This window comes from Merops nubicus, unplaced genomic scaffold (genome assembly GCF_000691845.1).
Source record: "Merops nubicus isolate BGI_N331 unplaced genomic scaffold, ASM69184v1 scaffold16838, whole genome shotgun sequence".
NCBI lineage: Eukaryota > Metazoa > Chordata > Aves > Coraciiformes > Meropidae > Merops > Merops nubicus.
The window spans coordinates 11,455-33,020 of record NW_008625255.1 but is presented as its reverse complement, the minus strand read 5'-3'; the positions used below and the strand labels follow the sequence as shown (position 1 = coordinate 33,020).

General features: G+C 35.9%; 1 protein-coding gene across 1 annotated transcript in view; it reads left to right on the top strand.

Moving 5' to 3' along the window:
• The first annotated feature begins 311 nt into the window (after window positions 1-311).
• RXFP1 (relaxin/insulin-like family peptide receptor 1) overlaps window positions 312-21,566 on the top strand; it is a 29,743-nt gene continuing 8,488 nt past the window's right edge. Inside the window, exons 1-11 of the mRNA XM_008945623.1 lie at window positions 312-413; window positions 12,131-12,235; window positions 13,096-13,201; window positions 14,456-14,527; window positions 16,081-16,152; window positions 17,212-17,283; window positions 18,111-18,182; window positions 18,967-19,041; window positions 19,323-19,394; window positions 20,303-20,374; window positions 21,116-21,187. Coding sequence (XP_008943871.1) covers window positions 13,200-13,201; window positions 14,456-14,527; window positions 16,081-16,152; window positions 17,212-17,283; window positions 18,111-18,182; window positions 18,967-19,041; window positions 19,323-19,394; window positions 20,303-20,374; window positions 21,116-21,187 — 581 coding nt within the window. The 5' untranslated portion in view covers window positions 312-413; window positions 12,131-12,235; window positions 13,096-13,199. The remainder of the gene's footprint in view (window positions 414-12,130; window positions 12,236-13,095; window positions 13,202-14,455; window positions 14,528-16,080; window positions 16,153-17,211; window positions 17,284-18,110; window positions 18,183-18,966; window positions 19,042-19,322; window positions 19,395-20,302; window positions 20,375-21,115; window positions 21,188-21,566) is intronic.

Genomic DNA, 21,566 nt, shown 5'->3' with positions numbered 1-21,566 from the left:
TAGGATGCATGGGGAGGAATTACCTTTTTGCTCTATATCAAAGCAAATTTTTATTAGCTGATACAAATGGGTTTTGCCAAGTTAATAAGTACTTAATATGCTATTGTAATGGCAAGTGCCATGAACTAATATCTATTAGTTTATTTATCACTTGATATTTAATTTCAAAAGCAAACGAGTATTGTAAAAGCTTAATCTCAAAGATATTTAAACATTAAGGGCACATCTTAAAGTGAGCATATTCTTTCTGTTTCTAGTCATTTGTGACTCTTTGGAAGATCATGTTTCTGGATTTGGGATCAGATGTCCCCTGGGCTACTTTCCATGTGGCAATATCACAAAGTGTTTGCCCCAACAACTTCACTGTAACGGTGAGGATGACTGTGGGAATCGAGCCGATGAAGACAATTGTGGTACGTGGCAGAAAGGATGTTTTTGGTTTCTGGAACCTGCAGTCACTGAAACTCACACAGTACTCACACTAAATAGAGAGCTGCAGAGCATTAGAAATAGGAAAGTTAAATGTTTTCAACAGCATACAGCAGGTCTTTGGTTTAGCTAGTAAAGCCACACAACAAGCCATTTGCTAGGAAATAAGGATGGACCGTGTTTTTGTTTGTGCATGGTATCAGCTTATCTAGTTTTATCCCTGCCTTGAATTTGTTTGTGTCATTTTGATGTGTACAAATGGACATGCATGATCTAGCAAAGATCTCTGTTGAGGAAAGGTAGATGTATGCACTAACAGAGTGTCTATAAAGCTTAATGTGACTTTAAGAGCTGGCTGGGTAATGCAATTTAGAAGAATTTTCAAAGTTTTTCAGAAATCACTTATGTCCTGATATGGGAGAAAAAAACATGATTGTGTGAGTATGCTGCGCAAGCTGCACTGCTCTGCTGTTTGGAGATGTCAGACTACACAGTTAGGTCACTACTGCCTGCTGTTGTGATCCTTGTCACTCCTGGCCCTGCTGGAGGCTAGTTGTGGGCCTGACTTGGTTTGTAGGCTTTGCCTCTCCTGCAGACTGAGTAGGGTGAGGGTAAGAGCTTTGTCTGGCACTTACCTGCCCGTGCTGTTTAGTTGTGATCATGACACCAGCACAGCTCATGTTGTGTCTGGACACACCTCAGAGGGTGGCACAGACATGGGATAATCTGGAAAGGCCTCCCTATGTTTTGCACGGAGAGGGCTTAACCATTTTGTTGTCAGCTGCGACTCTAAGGGAGAAAACTGACTCTAGCACATTCTATTTACTTACTTGCTTACTAACAGTCTGGAAAGTTTCAGAGCTACTCCCCAGAACTGCTGATCTATGGCAGATGGGGAAACTAGCCTTCCTATTCCTTACTAGCTTGCCTGTAGCCATGGAGGGCAGCCAGATGCGTGGTGCCCTGCCTCACACGCTGCCTCCCGTTCCCCAGAGCCAAGCAGGTGAACTGTGTGCCTGTCCCAGCCAGACGTGCTGCTATAAGATTTGGGGGATGGAGGGCGTGTGTGAAATTTAAGTGAAATTTCCAAACTACGTGTACTAAAAGAAATTTTCTGAACCAAATTTCAGGCAAAATATGGTAGTTCTCATCAGAGTCAGTAGGGTTTGAATATAGCTTTTCTCATTGTATACATGTAAAGCTGATTTTTGTTCCTTTGTATAGTATCTTATTCTTATACTTATCAAATTTCAGCATCTTACTCCATATGAAAGTCACTTTTAATTCTTAATCTCATCTAAGGGACTTGAAGCTTTTTCTAGTTTTATGTCATTTGCTGATGCCATAAATATACTTTCTGTTGCCAGTAATCAAAATCCTAAACAAAATTTGCTCTAATTCTAATCTTCTTCTGTAATTATCTTGCCCTACGGTGGGAGAAATTGGTCAAAGTGGTGCCATTTTAAAGAATTCCAAGTACTGTAAACAGGTGCTTTGCCCATGTTTCATTTCTGCATAGCACCAGTAAGTCTATTGTACAAGAACTTGCTGAAAGTGTACATCTTGATCAAATGGCAACTAGGATGTACTGTTTTGTAATGGGATGTGCAAGACAGTTTAGCCTGCAAGACAGTTCAGCTGCAATACTGAATCCTCTTCTGGGTATAGTACTTCAAGAATGACTTAGCCTCAATTTCTGAAAGTCTAAATTACAAAAGATGAAGAGTCATTGTATTGACTTACCAGGAAAACTATGTTATTACCGTTTTTCTCATATCTTCACCTTATGTTCTCATTTGGAAATGAATGCCATATATAATGCATTACAGTCATAGTCAGAAGTAATGTTTTCTTAAATCTGGTGTTGCAGTCAAAACTTGTTGTTGGAATAAAGGAAGAGTTGCTTCCCTGCCTGAGTACATGGAAAGTCCTGATGAGATTTTCTGCAATGCGCCTACACTGTAGGAAGTGTGGGTACCTTTGTGGGATACCCTGTTTTCTGACTATTCATCTTGCTTAGTCTAAGAAAGGAAGCCTCATTGATTAGCTCCTGAAACAGAAGAACGTCTACATTTTCTGGACTTTCTTTTTTTTTTTTCTTTTCCTACAGTTTCCTAGGACCACTTTAGTATATCTGCTTTATGCCAGCAGTTATATCTGCTGATATATCAGTTGAATATAGTTATAAATATTGAAGTCGTTGCTTCTGTTTACACAAAAGCAATTCAAAATGAAATTGTTCCAGTGTAGTAATTATTTCATGCGGTACCACTGGAAATTTTAATCTTGTCAACAAGGTACTCTAATTAAGTACTTAATTCAACTTTTGAATTCTTGCACACTTTCATGTTACATAAATTTGAATAGGAGCTTTGAGGTGGCCAGTCTACAACATTCAACCCGACAAGCATAGCTTTTGTTTTTTGTTGGTGGATTTGTTTTGTTTGTTTGTTTGTTTTATATATATATCAAACATGGCTAGATAAAGCAACTAACTAGTTTACTAATAATTTCTCCAGCAATGATAAAGCACTATTTCAAGTCTACAGAACTGAGTGAAGACTTGCCATATATATTATGTACAAACCAGTATTATAATATAAGGAAACACAAAGCAAAAATCTGTCATGGACAGTAGTTCTTTCTGTGATGGAAAGGACAATACTGATGAAGAAGAAAAGAAAAAACAAACCACACTTCCTTTGAAAACTGTAATACTACTGTTTGGAGAAAACAAAAACAAAACCAAAGAACAGATACTCTAAACATAAGAAAATCCAAAGTCTAGCTGTTCAATCGAACCCCCTATGCATGCTGAATATTAACAGCAATTACATTTACTGAAATATCACTTTTAAGAAACATCAGTAAATGAAACAAGCAGAGAAGCAACTAACGTAAAAAGCACAGGCAGATCTTCCAAGTCATTTACTTTGTAAAACTCTTCAAATGACCTTGAAACAAAAAGTAAAAGGCTTCTGTGCAAAAGAGATCAACATGGTAAGAGCCTCTGAAAATACTGAAACTGCTCATTCCACGTATCTTGTAGCATTTTTGTTCCTTTCCTCTTTTAATGAGTAAAGTTTTCTCATTCCTTGCTTAATTCCTATGGAGATATTTAGGATTGTAATCTTCAAGATGTTTTTCAGTATTAATCCTGTTTCATGCACTGCAAGCCTGGCAACAGCAAAATATTGTTAGAAATATTTCAAACTAAACCAAATCCTCACTGACAGATGTTTTCATATGTGCTGTAATCACTCTTCATATACAACCTAGGCACATAAAGATTGGCTTCATGGTGTCTTCTCCAAATCTGCTTCCTTTTTCACTTCCACCATGCTCTCCATGTCCAGATAATATACATAAAACTAAGATCCAGAGAAGTGAAATGACATGTAACTAGTGTCACAGGTAGAGCTGGGAGAAAAATCTAAGTCTCAGACTGCAGTGTTAGTCCTTAACCTCAGGGTGTGGACATCCTGCTGGCCACCTCAACTTCAGCATTTCTTCTGCTTCTGGAATAGGGGTGAATTGTAGCTGATATGTTAGAGTGAAGCCACTTTTCTCTGAAAACTCAAGTGCCTTTGTCACCTAGTCGGGTTTCCAAACCAAATAAAAAAATGTATGTGATATCCCAGTGGGGAAGATCTTGAGACAGTGTGGTAAACAGCAATAAAAGGAGGCAGCTAGCAATTTATCATGCCTGAATTGATGGAAGGTACTTTCCAAACTATCAGTAGATAACCTTAAATGTGCATGGAAAATCTAGTTCTGCCTTTTGAACTTGAAAACATAGTCTGTCAAGAAGTGGGTGTCTCTGTATATTTGTCATGAACATGATAATTTAAAAAAAAAAATTATCTACTTAAAGCCTCATAATTTGTCATTAAAGGTCATGGGTTTTAGGACTTTCTTTTTTGGCACTTGAGTATGGCTGTAAATTTTTCTCTGCTCTTCTGCCCTCTGCTCATTCTTTCTGAGGCACTGAGTTCTTAAAAAGACTGAGTACATTGTTAAACAGTTTAGCCTGTATCATGTTTCACTTCAAGCTATTTTTTTCTGTTAGCAAAATTCAAAGTGTACTAAAAAAAATTAAAATATTGCAGTTCCATTATCCTCCTGGGCCCAAGCTTAATCAAAGCTCAAGTTGACAACACAAAGCAAGTTCAATAGTGTTTTGTCCTACTGAGACTATATTTAATTTCAATTGTAACAGTTTCGGCATAATTTTCCAAGGAAGAGCTTTTCATGTTTATTTACATCTGTAAGATTTGATTCTGTAGCTGCCTGGTGTTTATATATGGCGTGTAGAACATCTGTTGTCTTCATTGCTTTTTTAAACATGAGCAGGGAGGAGAAATATGAGGCATAATCACAGATTCTATTCGTCTCATGCTATCGTAGTGTTGACATGGGAATTATTCCTGAAACAAGTAAAGAGTATTTTTTACACTGAAGACATTAGTGCTGCAATGTTACTGTTAATATATTCTAAAAAACCTCTAAGCAAAGCCCTTTGAAGCCAAATGGCATAGTAAAACTGCCAAGTATGTATTCCCAATCCCATATTCATGGGAAGAAACATTCTGGATCCTCTGCTTTGACAGTGATGCTTAACGATAAGCAAAACAAAATTTAAACTAGCAACAGTAGATAAAACCAACAGTTGACGAATGCAAAACAAAAGTAACAGAGCAAAAGTATTTGTGATGTAGCTTTTTACTGTTCACATGTATTTAATTACCCTAAAGTACGTACATATTTAGATAAATTCTGACATACGACAAATTGCAAAAATGTGAGATGTTAAATTATAACACAAATGTACTCTACGACTCTGGAGAGAAGATAAGTAATGTTTGATCTATGGATATTTCTTTTCAAAATCCCAACTCTCTAGCTTTAAAAAAACAGCAAAAAAGATCTATTCCCTAATTATTTAAATTTTGAAACTTAAGCACTTTATCTTTTGTTTTTAAAAGTTCCCTGATATGCCATCTACTTAGAAGACTCAATGAGCAAACTTTTGTCCTAGGTAAGGTCAACTGTCTCCAAATAATATTTTACTGCTTTTACATGCAGTGGTAAAAGTCTAAGGTTATCAGTCTAACAACTTTTGTGTAATTAACTCTTTGTTACTGGGTCATTTCGTAGTCATATCATTCTAGTTACAAAGTGCTGCAAAAATTCTTAATGTAGTTAAAGTTTAAATCACTGAGAGACAGAGTAGTTTTTTTCCTGTGTGAACTTCTAAGATCTTTGTGGCAATTGACCCTAGTATTCCAGCCATTCTGATGGATAGTCAGTATAATTTGTTCATCATAACTGTGAATTAGCTCTGATGCTAGTATAATGCCAGCTTTTGGGGAGAAGCCTCCCAGTAAATTGCAGTGTAGCTTACCGCAAGTTTCTTGCTCCAAAATCATCCATCAGGTCTTGATTTTAGTTTGGTACAAAGTTGTAAATGGAGCAATACTGAGTACTGAACTTTTCTCCTTTCAGGGGAATCACTGAAGTTTACATCCTGCTTGGCCAATTTGAAAATGTATTTTTTAATATGACTTGAAGTCTAAGATTAAGTCCTGCTGATTGTCTCTAATATATTTAGCACTATGTGTCAGCATCCCGTAGTTACAGGTTCTGAAAGTCCCTTGGATGTGAGGTACAGGAGCACTTGTTTCTTTATAAATAGTCCTGCTTTCAGATTGAAAAGTTTTTCCTAACTTCCATTAAGGTTTGATAATACTTAAACATGCAGTCAAAATCTGTGCAGTTCTTTGATTTATGATGTTCTGTTCTAATTTAAAATACAAACAATAAGACCAATATAAAATCTTCAGTCACACCACCTGAGCTTTCAACTACAACATCTCCTATGAAGCAAAGCTGAGCCTGGTGACAAATGACCTTAACTGACTCCACTAAAATCTATGGGAAAGGTCCCACTGTCTTCACTGAGCAAAGAATCATCACTTACCTAAGTTAGGAAACTAATTAAAAGCTCAGATATTTTAAAAAATCAGTGTTTGTAACCCATGTGCTAGGCTTCCTAGATACTACTGGGTAAGATTCTTCAGAAGCTCTGTTCTAGCAGTGATTTTTTTTTTTTCTCTAGATGAAAAAGATCTAGGTTATCTCCTGCAAGTTGTCACAGAAAAAGGAGATATAAGATACAGTATCTTTCCATGCAGTCTGTGACATATAACTGTCACAAATAAAAGCCTTAATTCTTCTTTTCTTAGACTTAATTGGGAATTCAGTAGATATGGTTCATGCTTTCTTTAAAATTAAAGTTATTGTCATTTCACACTAATGAATAGCTCTTACGCTTTGTCTCAGGACTGGTTGTTGAAATAGGTTCTTCATTTAATATTATTAAATCTCATGGGGAAATGGTTATGTCCAAATAACACTGATATAAATCATGTTTAGAATTAAAAGTTGTTTAACATAAGAATTGTTAGAAGAGCAAGCATTAGAATTCTTATTAATTTCAAAACCAAAATCACCTGCATTTGACGTATTCCCTAGCACTTCTGTAGACTGGATTGTTTCACTGTGATTTGGGCATTAAAAAAACAGCGACTACTGTTACATAGTTGTCTGCCACTCTACTTACTAGCAATAAATAAAAGGGAATGGAAGGAACACCAGGCTAGGGTGTTTCATTTTATCTTTTTTTCATAAGCAGAGTCTTTAATTATGTAGGGTAGTTAGTGGAACAAAGTAGCCTGAGCTATTCTGAGAGCACAAGTTTCTTCAGTGTTTAGAAATTTGGCTTCTGGACAATTTTGCTGATAGTTCTGCACAACTATTTTTTTGGCAGTTAAGCAAAGGTTGTAGTGTGTCTGAATTTGTTTTTTAATCACAGTGTCATAGCCACATTTTTCCAATCCAGTGAAGCAAGAACAGACATGCAGATTTAATTTAAGATGTTTCTGACGCTCTGGAGGAGTTCTTCACTAGCTAAATGTATTTACCATTGTGTTGCTCCCAGGCCAAAGGAATCTGCAGACAAAAGGCAGCATTCAGGTCTGCAGTTCTAAAGTTCACTTATAGCTGTTCATTAAGCTCCGTCTAGCTCATAGGCTGGAAATCACAGAGGTTTCCAAAAGAACTGGGGCAGGGAATAGCTGTCTGAAATCTTGCACCTATTTACCTGTAAAAGCACAGGCCTCATCTGTTACTGTGTGCCACGCAGTCATCGGGGCATTTCTCAAAAAGACCTATAAAATTCAACAGGATGAAAGTAATGACAATATATACAGATGTCATGCTGTTTTCATATGTGTTTCACAGAAGGTCTATAAACTTACAGAGAAATATTGCAGCTCTGTAAGATTCATTAAATCATCTTCTAGATTTCCATCGCAGGTATCAAAATTTCTATGGGATGTTTCAAAACAAGTAGACAAAAGATACATGTTTTAATATTATAAGATTGCTCATAAGGGTTGAGAAATTTCACAGGGTCTGTTTTCCGTTTTTGCCTCGGCACATTGCAGATGAGCTTGATGATTTTATATTTCAAATGAATACTAATAGTAAATAATGTTATAGTTACTCTCATCTTTTCCTGGCATGGCGGTTTTTTCCATCATGCTCAAAATGTGAGATGACAAAAATGAGACAACATGAATTTTTTGAGCCCTAGATAGTAAATTTTGTTTATGAAGCAAAAAGAAAACACTTGGAAATCAGTAGCATGCTCAAAATGTAGCCAATATGTGGGAAAAGATCAGATTTTCAAGCTTCATGTGGAAATTTTTCATACATGGCCAAATTTTATTCTCACTGCTCTTGCCATTCATCCAAAGTAGCACTGAATTATCAGGTCTACACTGATGTGCAAATGCCAGCAAGTGGAATAGCTTTGCTGAGGTTCTGGAGGTTTTTAATCAATTATGTTATTGAGATCTTCAAATACTGTTGATAAGAGGAACCTTTATGTCTCACCAGACTTACGTATCTTCTGATCGGCACTGTAGTGGCTTACTGCTAAGGAAACCTTACGAAATGACTGTTTCGGTTAACTTATTTTAATTTATTCTGTCACATTTATTTAAACAACCGTAAACACTTAAAGAATAAATCAGAATAGAAAATTGGATTAAATGATATAGAATAAAAGTATAAATATAAACTGGAAAACTCCCCTATGCAAATATTTCGCAGGAAAAAGACACTAAAAAGACATATTGAGAAGATATTTATCTTTTGGACATTTGAGCCTGCCTATTTTCTTAAAAGCTGCACTAGATTAATTAATTTGTTTTAAAATCAAGAATAAACTTTTGTAAGCATGTAATCTACCTCAATCAGAGAAGTGATAACCTTATTTAAATTGATTTAACATCTGTCTTTTTTTTTTATATGATTGCATTGTCCCATATAATTAGGCAAGCTACATTTTAATTAATCAGTAGGTACAGAGCACAATCAGCGTGCAGTCACACACAGTTTGGTGTGAGTTAAATTGTCTTTGCCTTGACTTGTAGGTGTCCAGTTTAAGGTTCTTCCTTGTTCCACTTGGGTATCTAAACTGGGGCTGTGGAATTCACTCCCAGAGTTGAATGCTCCAGGCACTGCAGCACTCTGCTTTGTGAAATCTCAGTGTGGTTTTGATCTTACTGTAAGTTATCAGACTGTATCAGTATGCGCAAAACACTGTGGAAAAGGGCAGTTATATTCCTTCATCTGTAAACATTTTCAAAGGAATTGCTTCTTGTCTGGAGGACGCAGGTTTTCCTTGTTGTACTAAAAGATATCTTTGTTTAACACCTGAAATAATTACTTACAGCAAGAGAAAGTATATTTGAACAGCTGGCAGAAAGAAAGATGTCCACAGGTTATGAAATAGGTCCACCAGCAAAGGCAAAATCAAAGGGTGACACAGTGTCTCTTTAGAGTGCTTATGCATTTAACTGACAGCGTTTTCCTGCATAATATTCCATGAAGACATGGCCAAGAAAAGGGGACAGTCATATAGATAACGTCCTGTTTGTAAGCTCCTTACTAAATAAGAGATGTGTCTTTAATTGAGCAAAGTTGATGTTTTCTTGGAACTGTCATTGAAAGGATTATTCAAATCTATAGTTTATCAGAATTAACATACTCTTTCTCATTCCTTTCCCGTCAGAAATGGAAATTGATACCTTTTAGCAAGGAACCGTGTATTAATCTGTAGTCAGATAAGTCCAGTTTACAATTACTTATTTAATTTATCCTGTATTAGGGGGAGATTTGCTGTTGCCTTGTCTCAGAACTCATTTTTTTATAAAAGTCCAGCCAACATAATCTATTTTAGAACTGGCTTGGGAAAAAAAGCAATTTCTCATCCAAGCTGTACTCCTCTAAATGATAGATTTGGGATTTTAAGATCACAACTATTACCAGTCATTTCTTAAAGTATTTGGAGAACCTTGTCTCAACAGAGGTAAACAGGTCACAAAGCTACCATATAAACTCTAAATGATCACAAAGTCATTTGCAGTTCTGGCACTGAGTGCTTCACCAAACAGCTGTACTAAATATAGTTATTTGCACAATACGTTCTTCTGGGGTTTGACAAAACAGTTTGTATAAAATAAAGACTGTCCCAGGCTTGGGCACAAAGCTTGACTCAAGGCAAACATTGTTTAAGGTTACAAAACTTTTACTAACTTCTTTTTTGTTATGTTCGGATATGCCTTTGTTTTTGTAGTAGAAGGCACGAAAATCGATGCCATGAGAAAAGACCATTATTTAAAATGAACTGACCAGAAACTCCAGACAACTGGAATGCTTCCAGCACAAAATAATCCATCTTCTCTCATCTCTGTGCTTTTTTTTCCCCTTCTCTTTTATGGCCACTCAGACTTCTTTGAAAGCACTGGTGAACTTCCCCTTCATAGTGAACCACTCCCCTCATTCCCATGAGTGTAGGAGGCACTGCCCATCCATTTTCTCTGCAGATATGAAGTGCAGTGATCACCCCCTCTTGTATGTCCTTTCTCACATGGCAAAGCATTTTAAAAATCCTAACAGGTGGGATATAATCTCATCTATCCACTCTTGAGTGTCAGAAGAAAGGACATGCAGAAAAATTATACTTTCATTTCATACTTATATTTCAATGTTCATTGACTTACAGGAGGATTAGAATTGATGGCTTTTAACTATATATGCAGAATCTGCAGATAAGTGGTTAGTTTTCCAAAACTTTCTAGGAATGCAATTGTGAATTGGAAATTCAAAAAGTATTTTGAGACTGCATTCCTAACTGCATTTGTCATGATTATGTTCCAAACATATTCTCATTTTTAATCCTTCTTTACAAATTTCTGTTTAAAAAAATCCCAGTGAAAGATTCCTTTCTTCTTAAATTTCACCTCCTCCATGTAACAATGTATTCCCACAAATTTCTTCAGGTCCCACTTGCTGGGTCCAGTCTTGCAAATGAAGGTCAATGGATGTGCTCTAGCTAAATATTCAGAAATCACAGTGGGGGAAACCTCATTACAGCCCAAACTACAGGGCAGTAGGTTTGCAAGGCACTCACTGATTGGCAAAGGATCTATTCACATCATTATATCAGTTACAAATTCTGTGTTGCAGGGAGTCCTAAAACTGAAATTCTGAATATTTCAAACAGGCAGGAGCTATATTTCTGCAGGTTTGTCAACACCTTTTGTTTTGTCCAAATGCATTAGCCTGCTTATAAATATCAGCTCAATGGTCTGAACTGGCAAAACTCCTAATGCATCAGAGCATACCAGGTGCTCTTGAAGAAGTTAGTAAAATGTGCCTTCTCTGGGTGGGAAAAAGCCATTCTTGCAGGGACATAAATTAGTTCATCTTAATTTTCGAGCTATGGTGGCACTTTTCAACTCTGCCGTTTCTCTTAATGGAGCAATTCCTGAACGTAGAGATTTTGTGTTGCTTTTTAATTTTCGATTTTGAATTTTTTCAATTTATGCATAACAACGATTAACTAGATAAGAGATAGTTTGCTTGAAGTTACTGAACCTTTCATCAAGTCTATTAATCTGCATGCATAGTGCATCTTTGCAGCTTTGGCAGCGGTGGCCAGGCATCCCTCAGAACAGCTCCATCTGCTGACACTCCGTAGGCAAGCTGCAGGAGATTCTTTCAAGGTCGTTTCTCTAGCTGTAAAAACAACTGAGTTGTGACACGAAAAATGAGACACCATTTCAGCAAGGGAAAAGTTGCAAAGAAGTAAATATATTTTATTTCTGGCTGCGTGTTTTGAAGACAGTTCATATAGTAGTGATGCTTTCTTGAATGTAAAAATGTATAGAAAAACGTGAGGGTTTGTATTTAGGTATAACTACACAATTACTGTGTGATGTTGCAAGAGGAAAGACTGTTGCTAGCATAGCGTAAAAACTAAGACTGTAATGACTAGCAAAGAAGAACCATCCTCAGAGTTGAACTATCCTTACAAAGTCATGCTTTCAGTTATCACTAATACTTTGACTCACCAGCTAGTGGGTACCATCCTAAGGAGCATTTCTGCTACTGTTAGTTAACATACCTACTTAAATACATTTAACAGACATATGCTATTTAACACACATATTTTTATACATTTATCATGTTATTTAGATAAAAGTTGATGCAACTAAATTTAGCATATATATTTCTAGTGTCTATTTCTAGTCTAATGCATCTTTTTCTTTTTTATTTTTTTTATTAGAAGACAACAATGGATGGTCTGGGCAATTTGATAAACATTATACACAGGACAAATATAATAAATTGAAATCTTTGTATGCATTTCAGGCAAAGACACCTGAGTGCTGTAAGTAATTACAGATATTTGTGTGATTATTACTAATGATTCCTAGAAAGAAATACGAAGTAAATATGCTTACTAGAGAGAGAAATATAATGCAGTGTCATTTATAATGAAACAGAATTAATTTCTCAGATCAACAAGTGCACTGAAGGTAACTTCAGTTCCACTAAGAGTGACACATTTTCTGTAAGAGAAGCCTCAAACATAAGCCAGTTGGGAGGGTAATATAAGTGTTTCTCTAAATATATTGATACCACTGGAAAGGCTGCGAAACACACATATTTCAGAATGAAATGAAGGCAACATTCTTCCAAATTCACTTTTTCATACATTAAATCATTCTTGCAGACACCCTCCACTTCTGTGGGCATTTGTCCCTTCATACAGATTTTCTGACTCTCTACACTATCACCCTATGCCAACTCAGAGCAGAGAGATGGGGTGAAAGGGAACAAAGACTTCCTGACATTTTCATCCCATTTTCACCTGGACAGAATTGTGATTATTCTAGTAAGTATAAGAGAACTGAATAATGTAAAGAAGGAGCCACAGAAAAATAAAATAAAATTAAAAAAAAAAATCTTTGCTGATTCTTGTATATCAAGCCTAAAGCTTAAGAGCTTTTACAAGATCTTTCAGATATGAAGAGGTAGCATAACTTTTTGTGTCCCTTTATATTTCTTGTTAGGTTCTTCCTAGGTCTAGGTAGATTGCATAAAAACATATACCTTAATTTCTGTTTAACACAGCCTGTTATGTCTGTCTTTGTGCTCACTGTTTTTTCACACCGTATTCTTTTTTTCACATTCCATCACACCACCCATCCCATCTTTTGCCAAAATCATGTTCTTGTTCTCATGCAGTGGCTGGTGCTGTGCCAGCAGAGTGTAGCTGCCAAGGGCTGGAGCTGATCTGTGATGCTGCCAAACTGCGTGCTGTCCCATCAGTCTCTGCAAACATCACCATAATGTGAGTAGAGAGGAAAAGTGGTTTCTTGCTCTGCTCAGGTTTGACTATCAATCCTACAACCTTTTCCCAACTGCAGCCTTATAACTATGACCTGTTTGCTCCACTGGTGCTTCTGAAAGCATAGTGTCTTTCTGTTGACAAGTCTAAAAATTTTTTAAGTACAGATTTTCCCTGCATAAAAGGAGAGAAAAGGAACTAAAGAAGCTCTGCATGAAGTGATCATTTCATCTCTGTAAAGGTGACTTGAGCTAGCAACAGTTTCAGGAAATCCAAAGAAATCTTTGAAAGAAATTATTCTATGATCATGCCAATATTTCTAGTCTGTATTCCTGCCAGTAAAGTCAATAGCCTTGCACTTAGTGGAACTACCTGCTTGAGCAAATGTTCTTAGTTGTCATTAGATGCCTCTGAATACACTGTCATTTAAAAGCATTTGGTCTGGGCAGGATTATTATACAGGTACATATGTGTAAGCCAAACCTTTTGGAGAAGTCAGGGACTGGTTGCTATTGCTCTTAGATTGCACATCATTGTTTGAGAGCCTGTTTCCTCCATGGTGAGCAGAGAGCAGCACTGTGTCCTTACCTGAAGATCTTCCCTGTGGAGCAGCAGAACGTATCTCCCCTGTTCAGTACCAGTTCATGCTCAGGTGTTGGCTGAGGTTCTCCTTATTGGGCCCATGTTCAAATTCTGCAATACGTTATAGCAAAGATTGATGTGGAATGTCGAATATTAAACTGGCTGTTGGCTTAGGGTCAACAAAGGCTTCAAAAATCGTGGCCTAGCTTTAGCTTTGTAAAAAGTAGCGAGTCAGTTCAACTGGCTCTTGGGCTGGACTCTCTTCTAATCCAGCCGTATCCTGAACAATTTTTGTTCTCGACAAGACACTAGAGTGGGTGCCCACTGGAGATGGAGACACAGGGACACATGCACTGGGAAACAAGCTTTATATACGTTTGAGGTTTGAAATAAATCTGTGGTTTAGTTCACACTCAACACTTTAAATCTTAGATTTAACTATTGTTTTGTTAGTTGCTCCGAGCATATGGAAGAATATTTTTTTTTCATGATAAAGGATGTGGCCTACTGCTTAAATAGGTACAAATATTCAGACAAACTGAAGTAGCATTTTCGGATGGTATCATGTTGCTTTTATTATTTAGCAATGCGAAAGCTGCTCTTATTGAATAACAGAAGTGGCAGTGCTGTAGAAAGCTGAGAAAGTAGTTTCACTGTGTACATTCATTCCTACAGGTCTCTTCAGAGGAATCTGCTAAGGAAACTTTCTGCTGACATTTTCAAGAAATACCAAGACCTTAAAAATCTGTAAGGAGTGCTTCAACTTAAAATATCTATTTAGTGTCTTAAATATTCATCTTTTCCCTCTCACATACGCATAAAGAGAGCTTAACATCTCTCATCCTCAGTTTATGCTCAAAACTCTATTTTGTCTTACCCTTCAGTAGCTCATCTAATTGTTTAACGTGTTTGGCTCAAATACCTTGATTTGACATCTCTCTTTCTGTACAAACATAATTTCTGCATATTCAATTTTTTATATCTACTATTTTATACCAGAAAAATGCTAAACTTTCATAGTGTCTGAAGGAAGTTACATTTATAATGAACAGTAATATTCCAGATGAAAATCAAGTAACTTAATCTATTGTTCTGAAAAACAAAAGTTTGGAAACTTAAGCTTCCTGTTATCATGGGAAGCTCACGTCCATGCTGCTTGGGTTTATTCCTAATTACGTCTGGTACCAAGTTCACAGCTAGTGAAATTGTTATGCCAACACAATACTGACTTATGTTTTATGACGTGCAGCATATATGATGTTCAAAAACTGTAACCTGGAAAACTTTCCAGGAATGTTAAGTGCCTTGAATTGGTCATATAGGAGCCGTGCTCCAGACTTCTGCACTTAATTCTTAATTTCTCTAATTCTATGTAAAGCAAACTTGTTACCAGAATGTAACTTTTATGGAAACTGTGCTGTGCTGCAGCACCATCTTGTGTTCACAAAGTTAAGTGCCATGGTGACCTTGACATCTTGAAAGATATTTTTTCATTAAAAGAAATAAGTCCATATCTATCTGTGCAAAACATTGGTTCTTAATATTAGTTTCACACCTTTCTGACCAGTTTTCAGAAAGCTCTTGTGCAGTGTTTGACACAAACCTATTTCATAGCATCCAATATCAGATTTCTTAATGCTTTTTAACAGGAATGCATTTGAACACTTTATTAGCTGAAATTTCATTAAAATTATTTATATTTAAATATTACTCAGAGAATAACACTTTAATGCTTTAAAATTATTTGTAAAGGAATTAATGTTTGCAGTTGAAATCACTTCATCAAAGTAGATAAACAGAAGGAACAAATTGATATTGTTTAGTTTACAGAAGATTGGAAAGATTCATTTTACATTTTCATTATGTTATCTTAAAAGTGCAGCATTTTGAAAATTCTCTACTATAAATATAAATCCAAAAATACATTTTAATTTAACATTCACCAAGGAAAAACTGGCTAAACATAAAAACCACATTACACAGGTGAGAACTGCAAGGTTCAGACCTAAACAGGAGGTCGCAAACAACCACTTCATTGTTCATCTCAGACAGACCAAGCATCCTTTGAATTAATTCTGTAATTCTTTTGGGGGAGGGGTTATTTCTTTTAAAACACTTTTACAGTCTTTGCAGCTATAGCTGTGAAATGGTTATTGTCAAATTTTAAGTGTAGCAAGTTTGACAGCTTCAAGTATCATATGTGCATTCGGTTTAGTGGATGGATTTTAGTTGGTTATTTATGTTTGCTTTGACTTTGCATGCTTAGAGAATTACTTGTTGGTGGTTTTATATCTTCTTAGGTATCTTCAAAATAATAAAATCAGAGCTGTATCTGAACGTGCTTTCAAAGGTTTATACAACTTGACAAAACTGTAAGTATGGCTTTTTAAATACTGAAGTAAAAAGCAGCAAGAAAAGCTCTGAGAGTCACTATAGATGTCCCTCCCTTATTTGATTCCAGGTTAGGAAGTTGCAAAATGATCCAAATCTTATACTCAATTATTGGATTGAGAAAACCAAGATAGATTAAGAGCTATCTCTGCAAGTTTATCTGTCAGGACGGTACTTTGATAATACAAGTGGGCTCCATACTTCACTCCTACTCCCCAGATCCTCAGAATGGAAGAAGCAGACAGTAAAGTAGTTACCCTGCAGAAAGGCAGAGGGAATGCAAAAGGAATAAAACAGAAGTGAGAGACTGTGATGAATGAAAACTTGTCAGTAGTGTATTCTGATTTGCAGAAGCAAACTAAAGTAACCAGTATTGGTAAGGCAAAGAGCACTTTTTTTCTTTATTTTGCAGCAGCTTTTTGAAGGGTGCTTCTAACTTTGAAGGAGAATAGTCAGTGAAAGAGCTAACACATAAATTGCATTGTCCAGTTCAGATTTTGTTTCTGCAATGTTTTTAGAAGGAAAATTTTGAAATTATGTACTTCTTGTTTTGCTGTCATGCGAGTGTAGTTGATTATCTGTCATTACAGCTGCTGTCTTTACCTTCCCAGACCATTTATAGTACCCTTCTCCATTCATTTTTCAGACTTCCTTTTTCCTTGATTCTCACATCTACATTTATGGCTAATGTCCTTAGCAAAGACTGAATGGGATCCTGGGAACATTCATGGAATTAATCATTCCACAGAAGGAAACTGGGAAGGGCCTAAAATATAATACAGTGCAAATAATTAGCTTGCTGTGCTTTCTCATAGATAAGATAAAATCTTCTACATAATTGCTCTGAAAGTCCTCACTAGAGTCCTGCCTTTCTCTCAAAGAAAGGCACGAAAATTACCATAATAAGAAATTATAATTATGAATGTATTAAACTTTATTCTGATAAATTATCAAGGAAAAAAAAATCATAACATTTATTTTCATGCATCTGATGCTAATTAATCATTCCATTCATTTATCATTTTTTGGTCTTGTTTTAGATACCTGAGTAACAACAAGATAACTAGTTTGAAGCCTGGTGTCTTTGAAGATCTCCACAGACTTGAATGGCTGTATGTTGGGGTTTTTTTATTTGTATGTTTATTTTCTCAAGGAATAATTAAAGTAAGACAAATATCTGGATTGCTTTCTCTTTTGTGCATAGTAGTACTTACACCTAGATAATGACTAGGGAATTCTTGCTGCAGTGTGCCAGGTGAAAATCCAATTGATTTTGGTGAGAGTTGAAATTAGTTCTTGGGCCTTAATGGCTCCGATGACTGATAACTTTTACAATACTAAATAATGTGTGTGAGTAGTTGTTACAAATTAATACATTAAATAACTCGGACACTATAAAACATTAGAGAGAGAATTTGAGGGGTTTATAAGTGATGCTTGAAATGTCCCAGACAAAATGACTATCATAATCTGAAATATTAATTTATTACTGCTTTTCAGACAGATGAAAATGAAATACTATTTTGACTCAGTAAAGCTATTTAAAATAAGAAAATAATAACATGTCTAACGTTCTTCTGCATGTTTGGAACTGCTGGATTGCTGTGGAATGCCATTATGTGGTACTACTTTGTTTTCACAGAGAATCCATTCCAAGTGTTTTGATTAAAGAATTTTAAAAACTTGCAGGAAAATACTTTTTTTCTAAGTTGAAAATAGGTAACTTATCTAAGTTAATTTTTTTTTAAATTAAATTTTTGTGAAAGGAAATTAATTCAGTGAGCACCCTGATCTGTTAAGGAGTAGTGGATTAGTTTTTTAAGTAGTTTGAATGGAAATTTGAAGAAAACCACTTCCAAGTATGTTACTTTTTATCACCTGTTCAGTTTAAGACTGCAGCCAATTATCAATCTGATACATGCTTTTCTGTAATTTATAGGATAATTGAAAATAATAAGATAAATCGGATATCTCCATTAACGTTTTACGGACTCAAATCGCTTATTCTCCTGTAAGTATGGAATAAGAACTGAAAGCATATTAGAACAGAACAGAACAGAACAGAACAGAAAGGGCATATATATATAAAACTTTTTTTATAATGACTGATTGCTCACCATGGAGTGCTGGCAGGACACCTGTGGCTTTTTCTTACTCCCAGATGATATCTGCTAGAGTAGGAGGATTTTGGCAGTAGCAGACATGTGGTGTCTGGAAAAATATGGAGAGATGGGTGGGAAAAGTGGTAAAAAGACAATGGCATTAAGAGGGCAACGAGGTGACAGCTGCAACAATGGGTGCCAGACGTCCTCCAGAGCCGAGGTGGAGGAGGCGAAGGGACCCATTGCTCCTGCCCCACGGCAGCAGCCTGGCCTCTCTGCTGAGACCCTGTCCGTATCCTGTCACTGCCCTCTCCAGTCCCAAAGACAAGGGACCTTCTTCTCCTGCCGACCAGAGGGAAACCTCCCTCCATATCCCCATTCCTCATCACCCATAGAAGTCACGTTATCACTGTATAGTCAAAATACTTGTATTGACCTGTTGTGTTTTATTTAAACAGCAGTGAAGCAAACATCTTTCCGTTACCTGGTAATCAATAAGTTCTTTGCAGAATGCCCTAGGGAAAACACATGGATGTTTAAGAAAATTATACTATCTTCAAGACTATAATAAACAAGTCAAGTTTGACTGCCTTTTTTTTTTTTCAAAAGTACAAACATAAGATACATATCCTTCTTCTGTAACGTAATTTTCGGCAAATATAGCCTGCTACACTATTTCTGGTTTTTTTTCAGAGAGATGATGAATAATTCTCTTGCTCGGTTGCCTGGTAAACCTCTGTGCCAGTATATGCCAAGACTAAATTGGCTGTAAGTCTATCTTATTTCACTAGAAAAAATGTTATTTTGTTATCTTTGTACGGTGCTTCCATACCACTTATTTTAATGGGGTGCTGGATCATACAGAGTGCCTGCTGGGTCAGTGCAGGACTGATGGTCTGAAGCCACCAACTAAGTGTGCAGAAATAATACATCTGCTTCTCACTCTCTTCTGTGTAGTCATGAAGTTCTGGTGGTATTTTTCTTTAATTACCTTAGAATAACTGATTGAATTTATTTTCAGTGATTGATGTTTTGTTTCTGTATCCCAGAGACTTTGAAGGCAACCATATCCATCATGTAAGAAATGTCACATTCCTCTCCTGCAACAGTCTAACTGTACTGTAAGTAATAGGAGACGCTAGCAGGCCAGAGTGCCGTCAATTGATTCATTACAGCCTATATGTTTCCTGAGTATTATGCTTATTTAGATCTCAAGGAGACGAAATTAAAATGCTTGGGTCATACAGAGTAACCACTGTTTACATTTACAAATGTAAAGTACATTGATATATGTAACTAAACTTAATCAAAGAAGTTTTGACTGATATTAAGATTTGGAAATTCTTATCCTAACTTTTTACTTGGAAAAGGAGACAAAAAGCTTGTAATGAAAAGCAGCAAATATACAAAATACATAACTTGTTTCTTCATTTTAAAGAGTTTGTTTGGCTGGTGGGTTGGCTGGCTCATCAGTTTTTTCCCAGTTTCCTCAGTGATACTGTAATCATCTTCAGAAAACCCCTTCCACATTTTGCTAGATTAGTAGGCTCCACGGTACCTGCCACTTTGAATTTTTGTCTCTTTTTCAGTACTCATATTCTTGGCTTTCTCTTTGCTTTTAAAATCCAGGTTGTTTGTTAAAGGAGCAAGCTAAAGGAGCAGGCAAATGAAATACGAGTGAAGGGAAATGTGCACAGCCACATGCCAGTGCCTGAGATGCAGTTAGGTCACAAGCCTTCCAACCTATTTTAGTCTTCCTCCTGCCCTCAGACCATTTATACTAGCCTTCTACAAGGATATATGTGTATATATATATATATATATGCACAAATACATGTGTGTATAGGCAATAAAAGTTATGTATCAAATGGAAAAATGGAAAGCTTTTAGGTCCAATCAGCTTTTTAACCAAACTGGACAAGTATTTAAAGATGCAGAGAAGAGAGAATTTTTGAAGTTTATAAAAAGTTTTCTCCAAAATCAAATAGATGTCAAAAAGCAGCAACATAAGTTTGTTTTATTCTTTCAGGGTGATGAGACAAAATAAAATCAGCTCTTTAAATGAAAATTGTTTTTCTTCTCTACAGATGTTAGACGAATTGTGAGTAGATTTCTTCTCTTACTTGTACAACAAGTCATAAAGTTTTATAATTAATATTGGAAATATCATTTATCATAAACTCTATTTCATATAAGATGCTCTGGAGATAGCACCCATCCTCATTTTTTTCCCCTATATATTTAACAAGGAATAAATAGCCAATATCAATGTATCAATAATATTGAGGGGTTTGCTCACAAGGTAGTTATATTCCGTGAACAGAACAATATTAATTAATCTTACATCACCACAGTCTAGGTGCATGCATGCATTCAGAATCTTTTAGACTAGTTTGCTTGTTTCAGTCAGATTGAGACCTTTACTTATCCGTCCACAATTATTAGGATTTATGTTTAGTGAAAGTAAAGAGCAAGGTAGAGAAGAACTAAGAGAAAGATGTGCTGGTTAGCCCATGTGGAAGAATTCCCAACATGAAGTAATGTGTTTATTTCCCACCACCCAAATTAAGAGTATTTTATTTTCTTTTTGATGTAAATAATAATAAATTATGTATCTAATGGTGTATCTGAACTAACTAGACAAAGAGAGATCTGATGGATCTAGCGTCTCACCTTGTTTTAATATTATTTTATAGTCCAAGTTTCTGAAAACTTAAATAATAAATAATATCCAATTTGGCAAATTGAAAAAAACTCTGTGTCTTGAAATTGCAAAACTGTTCTGTAAAATTACTTAGCCTAGTAAGAACTTACTGTATCCTACCTGTGGCTGTTTCTGCAGAGATTTGGCTAGCAACAAGATTGAATCACTACCTTCATATATATTTAAGGATCTAAAGGAGCTTTCACAACTGTAAGGATTCTTGATTATTATTATATATAGCTGTATATTACTCATTTGATACGATGATTTCAGTCACGAATGCTGGGAAAGAAAAGAGCACCTTTCTTTGTATGCATCATTTAAGCTCTGCCTAAAAACTATTTATCCCAAAAGTAATTCTATATAACATTTTTCCTGGAATAGTTTTGTAAAAGATGTGTATTTTCGTGTCCTGAGGGATAGTCCAGATTCTACCTTTTTCTAGGTCTTGTTAGTACATACAAAATGAACTATGCTAGCTATATCATGAGAAGTTATTACTGTTTAATGTGATATCACAATTTGGCTATAAAAATAGATCATAAACATGTAAGAGCATATTACAGATGCCTTGTTTGCAACTGCTTTT